Below are 20,032 nucleotides of genomic sequence, written 5' to 3' on the forward strand. Positions count from 1 at the left end.
GCATAATATTAACTTAGCAAGAATGTGAACCAAATACATTTATGGATCTGTTCAATCACCAATTATTAAGGTCCTGTGCTCTGCCATTATCAAGCAGAAGTGTGGGACCAAAAGTCCTGATAACAACACTCAAAATGGTCCTTTGAATAGTTCCAATTAGAGAAATGTTCAACATTGTGACTGCTTTCTTCATAATCATAAATCATAGAAATGTTGCTCCTTTTGCTTCCAAACACACAAAACAACAACTTTACAAATAAAGACCTGTAGCTAATATACACTCTCTGGCGAAGATCATTATTTTTCAGCTACTTCATTTTAATTTAAGGCAGCTTTGTATTACCCTGCCAATATAATTTTTCTTCCATTTTTTTCTTCTTCCATTGACAGAAGAGCAACAACTTAAAGGTTTTTCTGAATGTTTTGTTACACAAGGCATAACAAATTGGGTTCACAGTACTGTTTACGTAGCACAACCAATAGCCAAGATGCCACAATGTTGGAGGAATGCAATCTGAGCAGAATGTGGAAACCAATACCATTATGTTGTAGGGTGTCCATGTAATTATAAAAGCTAGAAGAATGGCACTTAGAGTCTGCGCTGCTTTACGTTCTTTTATAAGAACCATTCTTTTCCTTTTAGTAATTTGATTACTTAAGTTAGGATCCATATTTTTGATGGAAGCGTCTTTGGATAAACTGGCAGAACAAGGAGTGATTTTGACTTTTCGGCAACCATTGTTAGTTTCTGGTGCACCACTAGCTTTAACCACCAACCGGAATTTATAAGCTACACATTTATTACTTTTTTGCACCTGACTTTTGGTTGGGGTTAGAAAATATTTCTGGGTGTCATAGTCATTCTCTTTATGTTGGTCGTTGATAAAAGCTTCCTTTTTCTCTTCTTTCTGCTCATCAACCTTCCCTTTTACAGGGGTTTTATAGGCTACTTGAAAGACTGGATCAGGTGGGCATTTTTCCTCCTCTTCAGATGAGGCATAGCTGCTGCAAATGGTCAGCTGCTCTGCCCTCGACCAATCTTGGCAGGTGTTTTGAATCTGAGATGCTTTTGCTGTGGCAGAAGTACTTCTACTAGATGAAGACCACGAAGCCTGAGATTGGTCTCTTTTGGTCAAATTTTGTTGCCTGCAGCTAAAGCAAGACTTCAGCAGGGTTTTCTGAGGCTTCACTGTTTCAAACTCAGTCACAGAACTGGAGCCCTGAAGCTCAGCTAAATCCTTGGTTCGTTTTTCAGTCTCTTTGTAAATGCGGCAATATAAAATAGTCATCACCGAAACTGGGATATAGAAAGCAGCAATTGCAGTACCAAAGGTAACAATAGGCTCAGACAAAAATTGTATTTGACAGTCTCCTGCTGGGACAGTTCGCTCCCCTACAAGGTACTGCCAACATAAGATTACAGGTGCCCACAGAATGAAAGAAATCAGCCAAGCCAAACCAATCATAATCCCAGCTCTTTTGGGTGTGCGTTTAGCCCTATAGGTTAAAGGACGTGTAATAGAAAAATATCGGTCAAAACTGATAACTAACAAATTCATTACTGAAGCATTACTAGCTACATAATCGAGTGCTAACCATAAATCACATGCCAAAATTCCAAGAGACCAGTGCCCTATTAATATGTATGATGTATAAAGATTCATAGAAAATATTCCAATTATAAGGTCTGCACAGGCAAGACTGAGTAGATAATAATTGTTCACTGTTTTCAGCTGGCTGTTGACTTTGAATGATATCATTACCAGAACATTTCCCAGAATGGTTATCAAACTTAAGATGGCCGTTACAGTAGCGATGGTGATTACTTCCCAAAGATTGTGGCCTTCAAGTGGTTTTTGGCTAGAAGTTGAACCATTGGTGATGGTCAAGTTGCTGGGTAACTTGTCTTCCATTCTTTTTTGTGGTGGATTAACATCAGCGTCTTTTAATTTGCTCTAGGCACTTCATCTGTAATTTGAAGATATCCTTTAAATGACAAACAGAGAAAAAAATTATAAAATGAAGGACACCTACCAAATGAATTTAGCATTAGAAAACAATCTGTTGTTTGATTTCAATTGTGGATTTCATCAAGTTTCAAAGATATTTTTAAAAGAAGGATACATGAATCCTTTGAAGCAATGCAACTCAAGTAGCATTCCAAATCTGCTGTTCAAACTATCACATCTTGCTTAACATACCCGCTTTGAATGGTTCTGCTTTCACCTACTCTTCAACAGCAATGCAGGTGGAAGTATTATTGGGATTTTCATTTTCATGCTCATGTGAGCATGGAAAGGCATTTGAAGCTACTGAGCTAAGCCTCCAAAAGGATACATTTCCTCAGTGTCTTGAGCAATGAGTTCAGAGGACCCTTTTGGCTGCCTCAGAAAGTGTTTCTCAGAATGGTTTGCAGAACCACAATGTAGTGTCTTTGCATGTATTCAGTCAACAGATGCAATTAATCCTTAAAGGTAAAGGTAAAGTTTCCCTGTGCACATAGGTGCTAGTTGTTCCTGACTCTAGGGGGTGGTGCTTATCTCCATTTCAAAGCTGAAAAGCCAGAGCTGTCTGAAGACGTCTCCGTGGTCATGTGGCTGGCATAAGCAAATGCCAAAGACGCATGGAACACTGTTACCTTCCCACCAAAGGTGGCCCCTATTTTTCTACTTGCATTTTTACACGCTTTTGAACTACTAGGTTGGCAGAAGCTGGGACAAGTAATGGGAGCTCACTCCATTACGCAGCACTAGGGATTCGAACCGCCAACCTTTCTGATCGACAAGCTCAGCCTCTTAGCCACTGAGCTACCATGTCCCTCAATTAATTAATTAAGCTTAAGTAGCTTTTATTCAATTAAGTCACATTGACTTGGAATATGTAGGTATCTTTTACAGAACATTGTATGTAACAGAAATTAGAATTCTATTCTAATTAATTTAGAATAGAATAAAAATAGTTTTTCAAGCCTTTCTTATCAAGTAAGTCATTACAAAACAATGTTGACTGGATATTAATAAAGACTATGGCTTTCATTATTAATTCCTGTTTAACAAGGCTTTTTCTCACTGTTACATGAATGTACATTCACTAACAATGAGGAAAAGCCTTGTTAAACAGGAATTAATAATGAAAGCCATAGTCATTATTAATATCCAGTCAACATTGTTTTATAATGACTTATATGAGAACAAAGGCTTGAAAAACTACCGTATTTTTTGGAGTATAAGATGCACCTTTTTCCCTCAAAAAAGAGGCTGAAAATCTGGGTGCGTCTTATACACAATACATTTTTTGCCACCTGAAACTCCGCCCCCTTCACCAAAATGGCTGTGCATAGCTTTTAGAAGGCTTTCAGAGAGCTCCTGGGGGCTGGGGAGGGCAAAAATGAGTGAAAAATGGTCCGTCTTTTGCCCCCCCCCCCCAGCAGCACTCTATATGCTTCCTGAAGGCTATTCTAATCACAGATGATGGTTTTAGATGCCAGCTATGTATCTGTATTAACAAAGTGTAATAATAAAATAGTATGAACTAAAATAATATATTGAGAGGTGCACTGTTGGTCTTCATGTTGGTGTTGCTCAAGCATTTTGAACTAAAGCACCTATTATTCACAGCCAACAGAATGAAAGGCAGGCATGCCACACAACCTAGAAAGCACCAGCTCATAACAACCTGAGATATATTCAGATGTGAATCTCCCGATCTGATATGCGATGATTCAGATAGCATTCTTTCTGCACTTCACTGCACTGCATATCAGATAGTATGGTCCTATTATACTGCAAATATATTTTTGGAACTGAAATAAGTCTTCAAGTAGCCTTTAAAAAACAGAAATAGAGATTTGATCTGACAAGCTAATAAAAGAAACTAAAGATGACATTTAGCTGAGAAAATACTTCAAAGAGAGAATAAGGCCAAAAAGGGTGCTGAGCCAGAAGATATTGAATTAGGTTATTGTCAAAAAAGAACAATGTGAAGTGTAACAGATAATGCAATGAGAGCCAGTTTGGTGTAGTGGTTTAAACATTGGACTAGAAACAAGGAGACTGTGAGTTCTAATCCAGCCTTAGGCACAAAGTCAGGTGAGTGTCCTTGGGCCAGTCACTTTCTCTTAGGTTTAAGAAGGAGAAAATGGCAAACCCCTTCTGGAAAAACCTTGCCAAGAAAACTGCAGGAACTTGTTCAGTCTCCAAAAATCAAACATGGATAGAAAAAAAAAGTAATACAATAAACTGTTATGATACAACAAAGACTAAAATATTAAGGTTGGTTCAGCTCAAAAACTCTGGTAGATTGGAGCGAAGGTCCCCAACCTTTGCAGTTTGGCGGCCTAGTAGAGGGGGAAAGAGGGGAACTGGGTTGTGCAGCAGCTCACTTGCATGAATTGTGGGCTGGCTTGTGTGGGCATGCATGCGTAGCTCAATTTGCGTAAGGTGAGTTGTGCATGCATGCACACGTGTGCCGGCCCACTGCTCGTGCAAGTTGAGCTGCTTGTGCATGTGCGTGCGCGCTGGCCCACTATTTATGCAACCCGCTTGTGAATAGGCCACAACCCGGTAGTGGGCTTCAGACCGGGGGTTGGGAAGCCCTGGGTTAGAGAAGAGACCAGAATGGCTCTCTGAACAGTAAAGAGAGAAGGGAGCTTATATCCAACAGTCCATACTGGCCAATCGGAGATGGATTGAATTTATCATCTTGAGGTCACCAAGATAGACTGGTTGGTGAAATAAAAATGTGTTGCAACTAGAGGAAAAATATTTAAGACTACTAGGTAGGCACTTTCTCTTGTATCATGCATGACTTGGGGTATCAGAAGTCAACTTTTTGAAATTATGGCAGAAATGAAAGGTTGCCAGGGTATCCCAAAGGTTCTTCATGAAAGGACTTTCTGGTCCCCCCCCCCCCTTTGAATACATTTCACTTCTCATTCAAGAAGCTTCTTCAGTGATGAGAAACTGATGAAAAGCGAAATGTTTTTTAAAAAGTCCAGCTGTTTTCAAAAGCATCATTGGGACAACCATCTGGATGATTGAGAATCCCCATAGATATTGTCAAGGTGTGCTTTGGGTTGTTGTTAAATGCATGTGAGAAGGCTATATAAAGGATTCCTAAGGGTATATAAAATCACAAATCTACATAGGGAAGAGCCAAGAAGCCAGGGTAAATTGTACCATCACAGCCTCATCCCTTTGTACCTGCGTACAGTGGGACCTTGGGTGCTGACCGTAATCGGTTCCAGGACTTCAGCTGGCACCTGATTTGGTCGTGACCAGAAGCAAGACAAACTGTGCATGTGCGCACACACAAAAATGGCATGGAAGGAAAATCACCGGGGCTGTGTTTATTCGGCACCCAAATATGTGTTTGTGATTTGAGTGAAGCATTTAGCAGGTTTTTCAGTCGGCACCCAAATTGTTCATCGTCTGAGCCGTTTGGGACCCAAGGTCCCACTGTACAGTGTCACTGCAAACATAGGGATTTGATTTTGCAGTAGTAACTTTATTTTTTCCCCCATACTCTATTAAATATTATGTGCGTTTGTATATTGACAAGCCCCTTCCTAGACAACTCTGGGATGCTACTATACTTTGTAGTGCTTAGAACTTGCTTTTATGGGTATTTCTCTAGAACACGATTAACATATAGTTTTGCATTGTTGTTATGAAGTACAAAGCACATTGAATTAATAGACTTGTGATCTCTTCTGGTACATGTTAGTTACTTTTCTATCATGTTAGGTATTTAAAGGGAAATTACAAGTAGTCCTCAACTTACGGCCACAATTGAGCCCAACATTTCTGTTGTTAAGTGAGATGTTTGTTAAGTGAGTTTTGCCCCATTTTATGACCTTTCTAGCGACAGTTGTAACTGAATCATTGCAATTTCTAAGTTAGTAACATGGTTGTCAAGTGAATCTGGTTTCCCCATTGCCTTTGCTTGTTAGAAGGTCGCAAAAGGGGATCACGTCACTGCAATTGTCATAAATAGGAACTAGTTGTCAAGCCTCTGAATTTTGATCACATGACCACGGGGATGCTATAACATTTCTAAGTGTGAAAAATGGTCGTCACTTTTTTAAGTAGCATAACTTTGGTCACTAAACGAACCGTTGTAAGTCGAGGACTGCATGCATGCTTATAGTTGCACCCACCACTGGAGTTAATAATAACATCTTATTATGTTTTAAGAAATTGGATAAAGCCCATTTAAATATTGGAAATTTAGGCTTTATCTGCTTTTCTATATTTCTTCTCTAAGAAAAGTAGCTGAGCGATCCATTTGCAGCAGCCCCGCAGCAGCGGATTCCTTTTTTGGGTCAGTTTCTCAAGGCGGAGAGCGGCGGCTGGGAAGGAGCCTGGCGCGGGTTCAGCGACACCCCATTCTTCGGACCCGGCTGACGCGGCCTCCAGTTCCTGCAGCGGCCTGTTTTCCGGCGGAGGCGGAGATCCACGCGAACACGGTGAAGTCCGGCCGCGTCGAGCGCGGCCGCCCGAGGGATTGCAATGGAGCCCGACCGCGGCGGCCGGCCCCGAAGGGGAGGCGGCCGCCCCAACCGGAGACGGCCGGGCGGAAGGGAGAAGCCGGCGGAGAGCAGCGGCGATGACGGTCACAGCCGAGGAGGCAGGGGACGCGGCAGGCGGGGAACCCGCGGCGGAGCAGCCGCTTCCGCTCCCTCCGCGCCTCGGGGCTGTGAGTCGGTAAGAGGAATCGGCACTGCCCTTTTCCGTCCCGGGACAAACTGTCGCCGGCTACCCCGCTGGCCCTCGGGGAGGAAGGCAGCGGGGCTAACGGCTCCGTCCCGGGAAGGCCCACTTCGTATTGCTGTAACTCCCGCGGGCTCTGGTCTGCTTTTTAAATTATTACTAATGCTCCTCCGAGAGAGCGGGAGATCCTGATGCAATCGCTTATCTAGAACTACGTTAATGCGAGCCTTCTGTAAGGAACATAGAGTGGGGTTGGAGGTCTTCTAGTTGAACCTCTTGCTCAAGCAAGAAACCCTCTCCCTATCTATTCAGGACAAATGGCTGTCCAATAGAACTTCTGAAGCTTATATCAAAAGAAATATTTTTCTTTGGGTATATTAGCAGGGTTACTATATTGCAGCTTCCTCAAGTTCTCTAGATTTTGATTCCTTAATGTGTTAATTGGAAGAGTAGTAGGAAGAAATAGGTTATGTATAGGGATGGATGGGATGGGCAGAACCAGGAGAAATTTGTGTCCCGTGGGACCATTCAGATAAACCGAACCATATTGAAACTACACTATATTTTACTACTGTGAAAACTATAAGTAGATTTTTATAGAGATTCTCAGCCATCCAGGATTGTCCCAAAGATGCTTTTTCAAGAGGCAACTGGTTTTTCTTTGAAGGCATTTCGCTTCACATCCAAGCACTTCTTTTGAAGAAACGTCTTCAAAAAAAAAAAGCAACCAACAGAAAGTCCAGTTGCTTCTTGAAAAAGCACCTTTGGGTATAAGTAGATTTGCTCCATCTTACAAAGATTTGCCCCCAAATGAATGAGATGCAATAGGGGAAGAGTGTCAAACTCATTCCTTACTACTAAATGGCAGTCTGTGTTTATATCGGTTGACAGTTCCTGTGTGTGCAACATTAGCATATTAATATGGTATGCATCTGGCATGAATTTCTGGTGTACTGACATACAGTAACCAATTACCCAATTACAATGTTTCTATAATATTTTTAATTAAGGATTATACATGTAAAATTAATACTGTAAAAGATAAAAAAAATAAAAATAAAAAGGTGCAGAAAAAGAAGAAACAACACAAAAAGAAACAAAAATATAGTTAACTTTAACAACTTACAGGACAACCAACCATTTCTATATAAACAAATCTTTAAAGCCTCATCACTCCATTTTAAATAAGCAAAAGTCCCTTAAGGGTTATCATAAATAATGACACAACTATTATAAGCTATAGCTAAGACACTTACTATGAATTCTTCTTTTTACATTTTTTTTCTCTTTTCTGTTTAAACAAATCTCTTCCTTTTAGGTAAGTAAAACCTTTAAAAGGTCAACATCCAGTTCTAGTCAACATTAATCTATTAAATATTACCCAAATAACAATCCATCTATTTTAACCTTGACCAAATAAACCAATTTTGTATTCTTTCTCCTTTGTCACAAGTATCTTTAGTGTTCTCTGATAAATGTCTAAACACCTGTACTCTTTTTATGCTCTTTGTCTTTTCTCACAAAATCGTTGGCAATTTTCAGAAACCCTGTTTGTAAATCCAGTATAAACTATCAATGTCACTCTTCATATTCACATTGTCTCACAGAATCATTGGTAACAAGCCCGCTTGGTAAATCCAATATAAAAAAGTAATCCACATCACTCTTCTGGTTTACTATTTGTCTTTTTTAAATGTTAAGATATGGTTTCATTTGTATATACAACAGTGCATCTTTTTCTGTATAAACTGTTTCATGTTTTTCATCTCTCTTATAGATTATGGTTTTTAAATTCACATTTAAAATCAATTCAGTTTTATTCCGTGGAACTTGACATGATACCATCTGAGTTATCTATAATAGCAGATATCTTTAAAATAATTTCTAAAACCAATAGTTATAGATCTTGTTCAACAGATCCATTGATGTATTCATTTCCTTCTGGTGTTCCCTAGTGACCAACCTTTAAAGTTTTCTTTTTCAAGATGTAAATAGTTTCCCACAGAAAGGATTCTTATAACCAATTTTAAATAATTCAAGTTCACCTGGACTTAATCCATTTAAAACTTTATGAAATCAATACTTTAATCACCCTTTTGATTTATATTCCAAAGCATACATTTTTCAAATAAAGTCTTACATTTGTATTTAAAATTTCTCAAAGGATTGAAGAAAAACTCAGCGAATATAATAAAACTTGCATTTCTGAAAATTCACAGTCTTAAAAAAAAATTCAAGTGATTTAAGAAGTGAGATTTGAGTGAACCTTGATTCTGTAAAGGCTACCTTGTTGGCCTTGAGCTTGGTTCCTGCAGTCTACCCACAAACACAAACAGCTTTTTGAAGTACACACAGATGATCTCAAGTTCTCTCCTTTCGCTAATCAGATTTCAGTCCTGTAATGTCTCCAGGGCTTTATGGGATGTCAGTTCACCATTTTCCCACCCAAAATCTCCCCCCCCCCCTTATACTGTGATGCCTGCTGCATCCATTTTTGTGTAATTAGGTTTTAATTACACTTCTAGTACCATCATGTTTAAATCAAAGTAAAACGAGAAGTCTCCCAAGAATTCCAAATCAAATCATCTTTTTTTTTCTTTTGGGGTGGTGGTGCAGATTAAAGGATTGTTTCATGGAATCAGGCTGTTAATGGGTGTTCTCTATATTCACAAACTTTAGCCTAAAAGAATGGTGGTCTCACAAGTACTGTGCTGCCTTATGATGGTTGCATCAAAGCACAGATGTTTGGCTGGTACTTCAGGTTGGTCCAGGAACTGAAAGATGTACATATATATAAAGTCTTTCCAAGTATATCATATAAAATAGCAAGTGAAATCATGATGAAGATACATTTTTGCTGACAAGACATGGTGTTATAATATGTGCCCAGCAAGATAACCCCAGTTTAACTGCATGGCATGACAACGTAATAAAGAAGATGTACAACAACATCAGGACATTTTTTAAAAAATGTATTTAGTTTTAATGCTAATATAAAATCTGCTACAGCACCATGCTTACAATCAGTACAGTGCTGTAAATAGCAAAATAATAATCTGGATATTTGTGCAGTCATTTCAGACTTTGGTTAAATTCAATCTGGGTAATAAATGCAAGCTTATTTTTTTCCTTACATCTGATTCATTAGCTGGTTAAACATTTTAAATGGCATGACTTTGCTCCCCTCCTAAAATTACTAGGGGTTTTTAAATGTTAGCTATCAAGAAAGAAAGAAACAGTTGTCTTGCTGCACACATCAAAGCCATTTATTGAAAGTATCTTAAGCAATGGCTAACTGAATGTTTTTGTGAGATAAACTGCAAATGCCATCCTTGCTTCGTTTTTGTCCCCCTGATACTTGTTTCCATATTGCCTTTGAAAATTTGGGTTCCATGCAGCTGTCAAGGATAACAGTTAATAGATTTTTTAAATTGAAGTAACTAATCTAAAACAACAACATGACGTTTCAGTAGATTTGAACTGCCAAACAGCCTTACAAAACAGCAGGAGTCTTACAAAGGAACACTGTGGCTTTATTCATTTAAAAGAGGAACAATATGTAAATATATTATATAAATGTTAAATATCATTGGATTTCACCAGAGGAGCAACTGCAGAGAGTCCAGCTTTGTTTATAAAGTTCTTGTAAAATTGGATGGGATATATATTACTTCCTTTAACCTGTAGGAGACTGATCTCATTTAGAAATCACATTTTGATACTTTTCTTTTGAACTGTGGTGACATTTGACTGTAAATACAGATAGTTCTCTATTTACAACCATTGTTTAGCAACCATTTAGAATTACAACGACACTGAAAAAAGTGCCTTTCGGCTGGTCCTCATACTTGCAACCATCGTAGCATCCCTGTGGTCAGCTGATCAAAATTCAAGTGATCAGCAGGTCTTCACAATGGTTGCACTGTCCCAGGATCCTGTGGCAGCCTTCACACGTTGGGATTCTTTCTTTCCACACAAATCTTCCTTGTGCTTTTCAGATCTTTAAAATTAGTTGGACTTCAACCCCAGTTAAATTTATTAGCATCCATGTTGGGGGAGAATCTATTTTTTATTTAATATACTACCAGTGAATTGATTACTACTATTAATTTTTATAATATATTTTGGGAGTGGTGTTGGTTTTATCTGCCCAGAGGATTTTGGCTTGGGTGAGCAATAAAAACCTTTATAAATTTCAAATTATCTAAAATAACTTAATTATTGATATCAACACTATCAAATAGTTTGAAATTTCCATCATCTTTCCATTTATAACTAAGGCATTGCTCATTCATTTTGATAGCGAATAAAGACATTTTGGTTTCAGATTATTTGCTCACTACACACGAAGATTTTCTGGTGATCCCATATGATTAACATTGGATAAAGTAACAGATATAAAAAGGAGTTTCTTTTTTCAGTAAGTGAAAATTTGACAAAGAGAGGAGACACAACTGCTTGGGAGGCCATAGAACATATATGTTCAATATATGTTTTAATATACATTGAATATATAGTCCTTGCTTGGCGATCATTTGTTCAGCAAGATTGAAGTTAGGGTGCTGTTGAAGGAATGGTAGTTAACCTTGCAAGAAAGCTGTACATGATTTGGACCAGGCTGTATGCAGCTTCGGAAAGAAGGCCCTTGTGAAGGGTCAGCCTTGATATGCCTTGTAAGCAACAGGAGGAAGATGGCAAAAGTCACCTGGAGGTAGGAAGTTCTCTAAAGTATAGAGAGGGAGGGTGAGTTGAGTGCAGGGTGACCAGAGTGCAGGATGACAGGGTGACCAGAGCCTAGGGCTGGCAGAGGCTGCAGAGTGCAGGGAGACCAAAAGGACAGAGATGGGAGGTTGATGGGGGTGGTGGGAATTAAAGATGATATGTCCTTTACCTTACTAAGGTTTGGGACTGGAAGGAATCAAGACACTTGCCAAATTACTGGGGAGAGCCCCGTGATTGCTGTTGCTAAGCAATGTAGACATACAATGTTCCATGAACTAGAGATGGAAATTACAGTTCCAATTACTGTCATAACTAAGATCAACCTGTGCATATCTTTAATGTGTAGAATAGAATCAATTTCACCATATAATAGTATTAATTTGTAGTGGTAATTGTTAAAATACCAGGCTAGAAACCAGGAGTCAGTCACTTTCTCTCAACCTCGTAGGAAGAAAGCAATGACAGACCACTTCTGAAATCTTGCCAAGAAATTACAGAGTTTTACCCAGTCAATCACCAGAAGATACACGCTCTGAAAGCTTTTTTTTAAAGTGACATGTAAGGATTCAGAGTTCTTTGACCATCTGTGTTGACAATTCAGTCTTTGCTGCTGGTGTGTAGGAATAAGCTCAAATATCTCTAAGTGAGGGAACATACAATGCCTTCATAGGTCATTCTTGACATTCCAGGGCTCTGTGCTCTTGAAAACAGATTTCATATTTAAATTGAGTTCTCCAGTAAAACTCAGGAGCATTAGCCAACTGCACTGATTTAAAATAGCAGAATTGAGTTTTTTCCTGTCACATCAAGTTTGATATAGAACTCGAAGAACCAAATTAACAGAATGACCTTTCTTCGCATCCCAATGAAATGACTAAGCTGAAGAAGGAAAAGTAAAATCACTTTCCTCTCATTATTATTTTACAGAACCCTAGACTGTAAGGCGACTTATAAGTCTTCTGGTCCTATCCCCCCCCCCCTTCCTCAACATAGGAGTCCATTATACCCAAAAGGTGACCATCTAGATTCCATTTGAAAACTTCAGGGAGGGAAGCTATCACTATTATAGATAGCTGTTCCACTGCTTGTTGGATTCCTTCTAATATTCAGTTTGGCTGCCCTTTGTTTTAATTTTTCCCATCAGGCTTTATTTTCAACAGACCACAGGCCCACTTCCTTTTGCATGTGACAGCCTTTTAAATATTGCATAGGTAAAGCAGTATCCTATTTCTTTTGCTTTTCTTTTTCTAGCTAAACATCCTTACCTCCCTTAGCTGCTTCTCGCAGTGGATTTTCCAAATCCATACCCTCTTGAATAGCTTTCCTCTGAATCTGCTCTAGCTTCTCAAGGTCCCAAATGAAATACAGCACATAGAGAAATTATTACCTTGCACAGAGTGAACACAGTGCTTTTATGAATGTAGCCTGTGAAAAATTTTAATGACATAGAAGTACATCACATCCACACCATGTCCTTTATCAAGACAATGTGAGTCTGACCTGATACTAGTCTTTGTTGGTGTTGATTTTGATAAACCTACGCTGAATCCAGATAATGGTAGCATTTTTTACTAACTGTTTACAGCTATGTTGCTCCATAATATATTTAAATACCCAGGTTAGACATTAAATTGGTATATTATTGGGTCCTTTTTTATACAAGGATATTTTGGGACCGTGTTTGCTATTCTCCACTCTTCTGACATCCCATTTGTTCTCCAGTGGTTTTCAAAAATTACATTAGTAGTTTCTGGACCTTTTCTGCCAGCACCTTTAACAGCTTGAGATATAATTCATCTGTCACTGGAGACTTCAATTACTTTAAAGTAAAATGGATTCTTGTTGTATTTTTAACAATACTGAACTAGGTTAATGTCAGTCCTTGGAGACAAGCAAGATTAAAAAACAGACTTGGCAGGGATTCTGTGGATGCTCTTTATAGTCATAAAATAGGCTAACAACACTATACGGTAGTCTCACAACATAACAAACCCTTTCACTCTTACCGTATATACTCGAGTATAGGCCGACCCGAATATAAGCCGAGGCACCTAATTTTACCACAAAAAACCGGAAAAGTTATTGACTCGAGTATAAGCCTAGGGTGGGAAATGCAGCAGCTACCGGTAAATTTCAAAAATAAAAATAGATACCAATAATGTTTTTGAATATTTATTTCAAAGAAAAACAGTAAACTAGCGGTGTATTCAATGAAATACTTCACTCACCTCATGATGCTGATGTCCCGCTGTGATGATAATGTCCCGTGCAGCCGCGGGAGCGATGTCCCGCCTCCTATGACACACGGCACAGTGATTCCTATCATTGGATCACTGTACCAGAGGAGGTGGGACATCGCTATGTGGCTGCTTGCCATAACAAGGAGGATGTGCGACATCGTTGCAGAGCGGCAGGAGGGGGAGGAAGGGGAATCGTAAGACAGCCCTGCATTACATTAGAACGTGAGGAGGGGGGATGGTGCGGTGCGCGCTGCGCGGCAAACTGACACAGAGGGAGGGGAAACTCACAGGGGCACTGGGCCATTCACGAGTGTCACCCAGCGGCATGGCCCCGCCCCTTTTTCTCCTCCATTTCGGGCAAATTTTTCACTGACTCGAGTATAAGCCGAGGCGGCTTTTTTCAGCCCAAAAAGTGGGCTGAAAAACTAGGCTTATACTCGAGTATATACAGTACTTTATTTCAAATGTATCCCCAACCTCACATATTATAGTTTGCATGCCTCACCATCTCATTCTAAGTTTTGCCATTCCCAACTTCTTTTCTATAGGGTTTGAGCTACCAGTTTGTATTTCTCCTTATTTATTAATCATTTTCCATCGTTTCTATACCTTTCCTTTTTCTTCACAGCTTGTCAGTGTATTCACTCTTCATCTCTGCAGAATTGATAGTTAATTGTTCTGTGAGATTGGATAGAATTACTTCAAGTATATAGTCCATGACTTACACATTCAGAGCCTTAAATGGTTGGCCGATTTCTGTCATTTGGGCCATCTCCTTGTTTATTTATACTGCATACCTGCAAATCAGGGGTAATATTGACTTGCCTTCCCTACCGGTTTACAAATGTGAGTGCACGCACCACCTTTGTACATGTGGACAGCCTTTTTTTTTGGTGAAAAAAAAAGGGCCTAAATGGGGTGTTGTAGATCTGGGGCGAGTGAGTGGGGCCACCCGTGATTTCCAATACCTGTTTGGGCGAAATGGTCCGAAACGGTAAAACACCACCTCTGCTGCAAATATTCACCACTCCCTTTGGAAACCTCCTTCCTTGGTATTCTTTTTCTCCTACCTCTGTTACTGGACAATTTTTTTGTGCTTGTTCTCTTTTTACTGACCTTGATACAGACCTCTTTGTATAGTACCTACTCTGCTTTCCTTTCCTTTCCTCTTCTTGTTAAGCCTTAAAAAAAGAAAGGCTGGCCTTCATTCCTCCCACCTCGTCCTCCAGCAAGGAGATAACCTTGCATTTGTACTTATAAGATAAATAATTTGTTTTTGCCTAGTATTGCCTTTCAATAGGCAAGTAACCCCAGAAAAAGAATTAGAATGGGCTATAATGTATGCTTTACAACTTAGTCAAACATTTAAAAGCCTCAATCTATTGATAGTGTTGTTTATAAAAGAATACTGTTCTTCAATTGTGTGACAAAATGTAATTCTCAGTAAGCTGCATTTCCAATTATTTTCCATTTTATGCATGATTACTCATATAATTGTGCATGGGATTACAACATTGAAATGGAGCCTGCTTGTATCTATTCAAAAACAAGCCCAACTGAGCTCAGTGATTTAAGATTGTACCTTACAATCCTAGACCCGATTCACTCATAGTGTTTTGTTATAAAATTGATTGTTTGGTTTGGACATGTGTATCTTGTGAACCTAACTACTGCAGTTGACAGAAAAATGGCAACCATGCATTAATGTATTTCTGTAGGTTGTCTGCACTTTTTTATAGAGTTTCAAAAACAATAGATTAGGGTAAATCAGTTTTATTTGTAAACAAACATACTCTATGAATCAAGGAAAATATACATATCCCAGGACAATGTTGCGGGATCCAATCTGGGTCAATCACTGTGAATAGAGGTTTTGTCTTTCGGATTCGTGCTGGAACCCCTATTCAGGGAACTTCTGTCTTACCAGAATGTGACTCACATTGCCATAATGTTTCACATTCTAGTAAGAGAGACATTCCCTAAGGAAGGGCCTGGGTCCGAAAGCTTGGAAGACTAAACCCAGTCCCGGTGACCAATCAAGTTTGGTTCCTGAACACACTCCCTGTTTCTGTTTCATTATGAGGTATTTGTACAGACAGATATCCATGCCATATTTTCCCTCCATTCAAGAAACCTTTTAACTATGATCTTATTATCTTTTCCCAAGATATGTATTCAAATCCATTAATGTGTCATGTACTGGAAACCCAGGCATTTCTAGACTTGGAGTCAGGATGTAAAATGGTAAATGGAAAGTAGTGGGATGCCATTTTACCTTTTTATAACTTTACTTTTGCTTAGGCATTATGTATTGTCTAGATCTGGAAGTGAGGATAAAAGGGAAGTCACCTGTCTTGAACTCAGCTACCTGCAAAAAAATTGGGCTGGATCCACCTCACCTTTGTCGATTTCTTTTTGTGTGAATGGGGAGATGTGAAACACAAACAAAGAGAAGATGGGGAAATCAAAAACTTCACCTGCATTCTCTCTGCAGAAACTTTCACCTCAATCAGGGCATTGTATTTATGTTTTGTAATTCATATATTAGGGAAACAACAAATACTATCAGAAATAGAATAGAATGAGCTGGAAGGGACCTTGGAGGTTTTCTAGTCTAGCCCCCTGCTCAAGCAGGAGAACCTATACCAATTCAGATAAGTGACTGCCTAGACTAGGAGTGTCAAACTCAAGGCCCGTGGGCTAGGAATGGCCCGCGTGGTGCTTAGATCTGGCATGTGGGGCCACCCGGGAAATGAGCATGCAAGAAAGGACAGAAAAGGAGAAAGAGAAAGAGGAAAGACAAGAAAAGAATGGAAGATGGGAAGAAGGATGGAAAAATAAGAGGGGAAGGAAGAAGAAAGAAAAATGAAAAGGGAAGGAAAAGGAAAAAGAAGAAAAGAGAAGGAAGATTAGAACAAGAGTGAGAGAGGGTGAAATAGAAGTAGTTGCTTTTGATTAATTGAGGCTACACCTGGTTTCTCTGATCATATCATTTCAGTTTAGCTAGTTTCTAAAAGGTAGAAATGATAAGGCAAGGCGAATCCTATGAACACACCTTCTAAATCACCTCTCTTGTCTTTAAACCAGCTTTCTCTATATTTCGGACAACTCAGGCTAAGCCCATTCTCCTCTTGATTGATTGGATCACTCTATTCCTTTCTACAGAGCCTTGCTTGAGTTGCCGGAGATAGAATAATGTGTTTTTCTAATACTGATCTTGCTGCCTGTTACGATCTGTTTTAGTGATTTTTATCCACACAAAAGCTTTTAAAGGCCATAAATGAAAATTGTAAAAGTAGCTGATTTTCACAATAAATGTTTTTTACACGAAATGGCTTGAGAACTCTAAAGACAGAATATTCATCAAATAAATTAATCAAACATATTTGAATTACCCATCTTTTGTAATGTATACACTAAAATGCTGAAATCACCTAGAACTGAACAACAGTAGACACTATTGTAGTCATTATTGGATTTTAACTGCCGTCACAATTAGCTATAATGGCTGAGACTTATGGGACATAGAATAAAAGAAGAATTGAGTAGTTCTCAGTAACAAGAAATGTCTTGTATGTTGTTCTGCTTTCTAGAGTAAACTTTCACATATTTAGTATTTTAAAAACCTTAGAAAACCAGTCTGTAATGCTCTGCAATAATAAATGTATGTTGCAGAAATTGGACCGCTATCGTGGAGAGAGTGATTATGCTTGACATTTAATTCTCGTATGCATGTTGGCATGTCTCATATTATATGTGTATAATCATGAGGAAGCTCAGCTAGATCTGTAAATATTATGTCAAATTAAATTAATACCACATTTCTGTCATTTTAGTGGTTGGCTACATTGTCATGCAAATACAAGATTAAATATAAAACAATTAGAGAGCGGACAGCAGATTGTCAGAAATTATATTCATATTCAAAGCTATCTATTTCAACAAACCTATCATTGTCAGGCACTTTTATAAACAAATCTGCTTGTCGGATAGAAATACCCTTGCTATCTTAAACAATTAGAATGCACATATTAGTAATTTGTTTTGGCAATAGGCAATTATGCCAGTTTACTAATACAGATGAATAGGTAACAACAGAATTAAATGCTTTTGTTATTTTTATAAGAGAGAAAAAACAGTTTTATAAATATTGGATATACTGTTTCAGTGTGAAAAGGTATAACTATATCCATCCTATAACAATGTAAAGTAGTGAATGAGTGTGACAAAGACAAAGGTCAGTCTTTTGATGACAGAAAAGTCCACATTCTGGACAGAAAGGACCACTGATTTGAAAGAGGGATCAAAGAGGCTGCTTACATTAAGTTTGAACAGTCTTCTCTCAACTGAGTGGTAGGGATACAACACCACGTATCTTCTGTTTACAGTACAGTCCTTTCAGCAGTTCCAAGAAGTTCCACACCAGTGGTGGGTTCCAGACCCGTTCCACCAGTACAGTTGGAACGGGCTTGGCAGTTTCCACATAGATGGGTGCAGCATGCGCGCACATGTGCGCAGCGCATGCATGCATCTTAGTGTCTCTGCGAGCCTCCATGACGCTCCAGCTGCTCCGTGGAGCATCACGCAGGTGCTGTATGTGCCATGCCCGTGCGCGGAAGCACGGAAGCCTTAAAAGACAGGTAAGGAGCTCGGGCGGGCGGGTGGGCCCTCCGGAGCACCGTACCGAATGGTATCTGGTGCTCCGGGCAGGCTCAGGTACGCCTGTACTGGAGCAGACTGCCTGCAACCCACCACTGTTCTACACCCATATGCACTATTCATGTGACCCTGAGGGCACGCATAAACCTCCAAGTGCCTTCAAAGACTCTCAGAAAGAGTGCTAGCAACCAGATGACTACAAGGAATTTAAATCCTTCCATCCTCCACCATTCAGTCAGAACCGAAAAAGCTTCTGGGATGAGAAGCAAAACTTCTTCAAGGAAAAACAAAGACCAGTTGCCTTTTGAAAAAGCACCTTTGAGACAGATACCTTTGACCTGGATAACAGATAATCTCCATATATATTGAGGCAGCTGCATTCCTTCAAATGACTTGATACAGTTGTCCATTGGTACTCATGTTCATGTACAGGCACAAACTGCTTTGCTTCCTTTCAGCCTGGGAAGAAGTGTTTATTTTCCAGGTACCTGAACATAATTTAAAAAGAACCCTCTTCAAACAGTTGTTGTGTAAAGAAGCAACTAGAAGCCAACACACTTTGTGAAGTGCTTCTTTGAATGTTTTGTACAGCGCTAATGCTTGATGTTTGCCCAATCCACTAAATGGAAGGCGAGCTGAGTTCAGTAATTTGATGCTTATTCATTGAGCAAGGGCAAAAGAATAAGTAGATACCTAATTTTCTTTTCCAAACATCTACAGATTGTTTGGGTACCTGGAAAGCATACTTCTGGATATAACAACATATCATATTTCTTTCTCAAAATGTAGTCTAGTGGTATTTATGAAAAATTAAATGACCTGTAAAATTTTATTTTGAGATGAAATATGAAGTGTTATACAAATTTAAAGCTATATGATATCAGTTTTTAAACTGTTTTTTAAAAATAGGTAAACTGATGAAAGTAAAAAGTTTTCAATAATTTTGCATTTTAATTTTTTTTAAGGAAAATGACAAATCCAAGCATACTATTAATCGTAAAATGGAATGGCATAATTTGTTTCAGTGACTATAGTAGTATAGTATGAGATGCTTTTATTAATTTTACCAAGGTTAGCAATTTTCCATGATGGTGTAGAAGGAAAGCTGGATATGTCTAACAGTATTGCTGCAGTTAACAGTCCTAGGCTTTTTTTCAATTCTATATAATTCACACAAGTTTCTAAAATTAGTCAAGATAATGGGGAACTCCAAAGGTGTCGTTCCCTCTAAAGTTCAAATCCCATTTTAAAATATTATTTATAGTGTATTATCTCCTGCAGGCTTTGGAGAAGGTCCTGTTTTACAACAAACAAAGAACAAAATAGTTTCTTCCCATTGAACCTCTATCTGAATATCACTGGTTATCATTGAGTTCTGTATTCTTAGGGGCAAAGAACCTTAGAATAAGATTCCTTGGTTACAGATATTTTTGTTGTAAACATTATGCTATTCACATATTCAGCTACATCTAACAGAAAACAAAGCATGAGGAGTGAGTAAGTGAAGGTAGAGAGCTAACAAGAGTTTGTCAGTAGGGGAAAGGAAAAATAGAGAAGAGGAACCAAGACCTTATATTTTCTAAAATACTCTATTTTCTAAGAAGTATATATTCAGTTATGATGATTGTTAATAGTAAATTACTATTCTGGGTAAAGCTTCAGAATAGCTGCTGATTGCAGAAGATATGTTTTAAGAGATCC

At 38.8% G+C, this 20,032-nt stretch overlaps 2 protein-coding genes across 2 annotated transcripts in view; one reads left to right on the forward strand and one right to left on the reverse strand.

Moving 5' to 3' along the window:
- Window positions 1–323: 323 nt before the first annotated feature.
- Window positions 324–1,913, reverse strand: CHRM5 (cholinergic receptor muscarinic 5). Its single transcript, XM_032231976.1, has one exon. It carries the CDS (start codon window positions 1,911–1,913, stop codon window positions 324–326), a length of 1,590 nt encoding a protein of 529 aa, XP_032087867.1.
- Window positions 1,914–6,409: 4,496 nt separating this feature from the next.
- The window catches only part of AVEN (apoptosis and caspase activation inhibitor), a 134,411-nt gene continuing 120,788 nt past the window's right edge, over window positions 6,410–20,032 (forward strand). Inside the window, exon 1 of the mRNA XM_032229953.1 lies at window positions 6,410–6,704. Within this exon, the coding sequence (XP_032085844.1) occupies window positions 6,510–6,704 (195 nt within the window). The 5' untranslated portion in view covers window positions 6,410–6,509. The remainder of the gene's footprint in view (window positions 6,705–20,032) is intronic.

This window comes from Thamnophis elegans, chromosome 1 (genome assembly GCF_009769535.1).
Source record: "Thamnophis elegans isolate rThaEle1 chromosome 1, rThaEle1.pri, whole genome shotgun sequence".
Taxonomy (NCBI): Eukaryota; Metazoa; Chordata; class Lepidosauria; order Squamata; family Colubridae; genus Thamnophis; species Thamnophis elegans.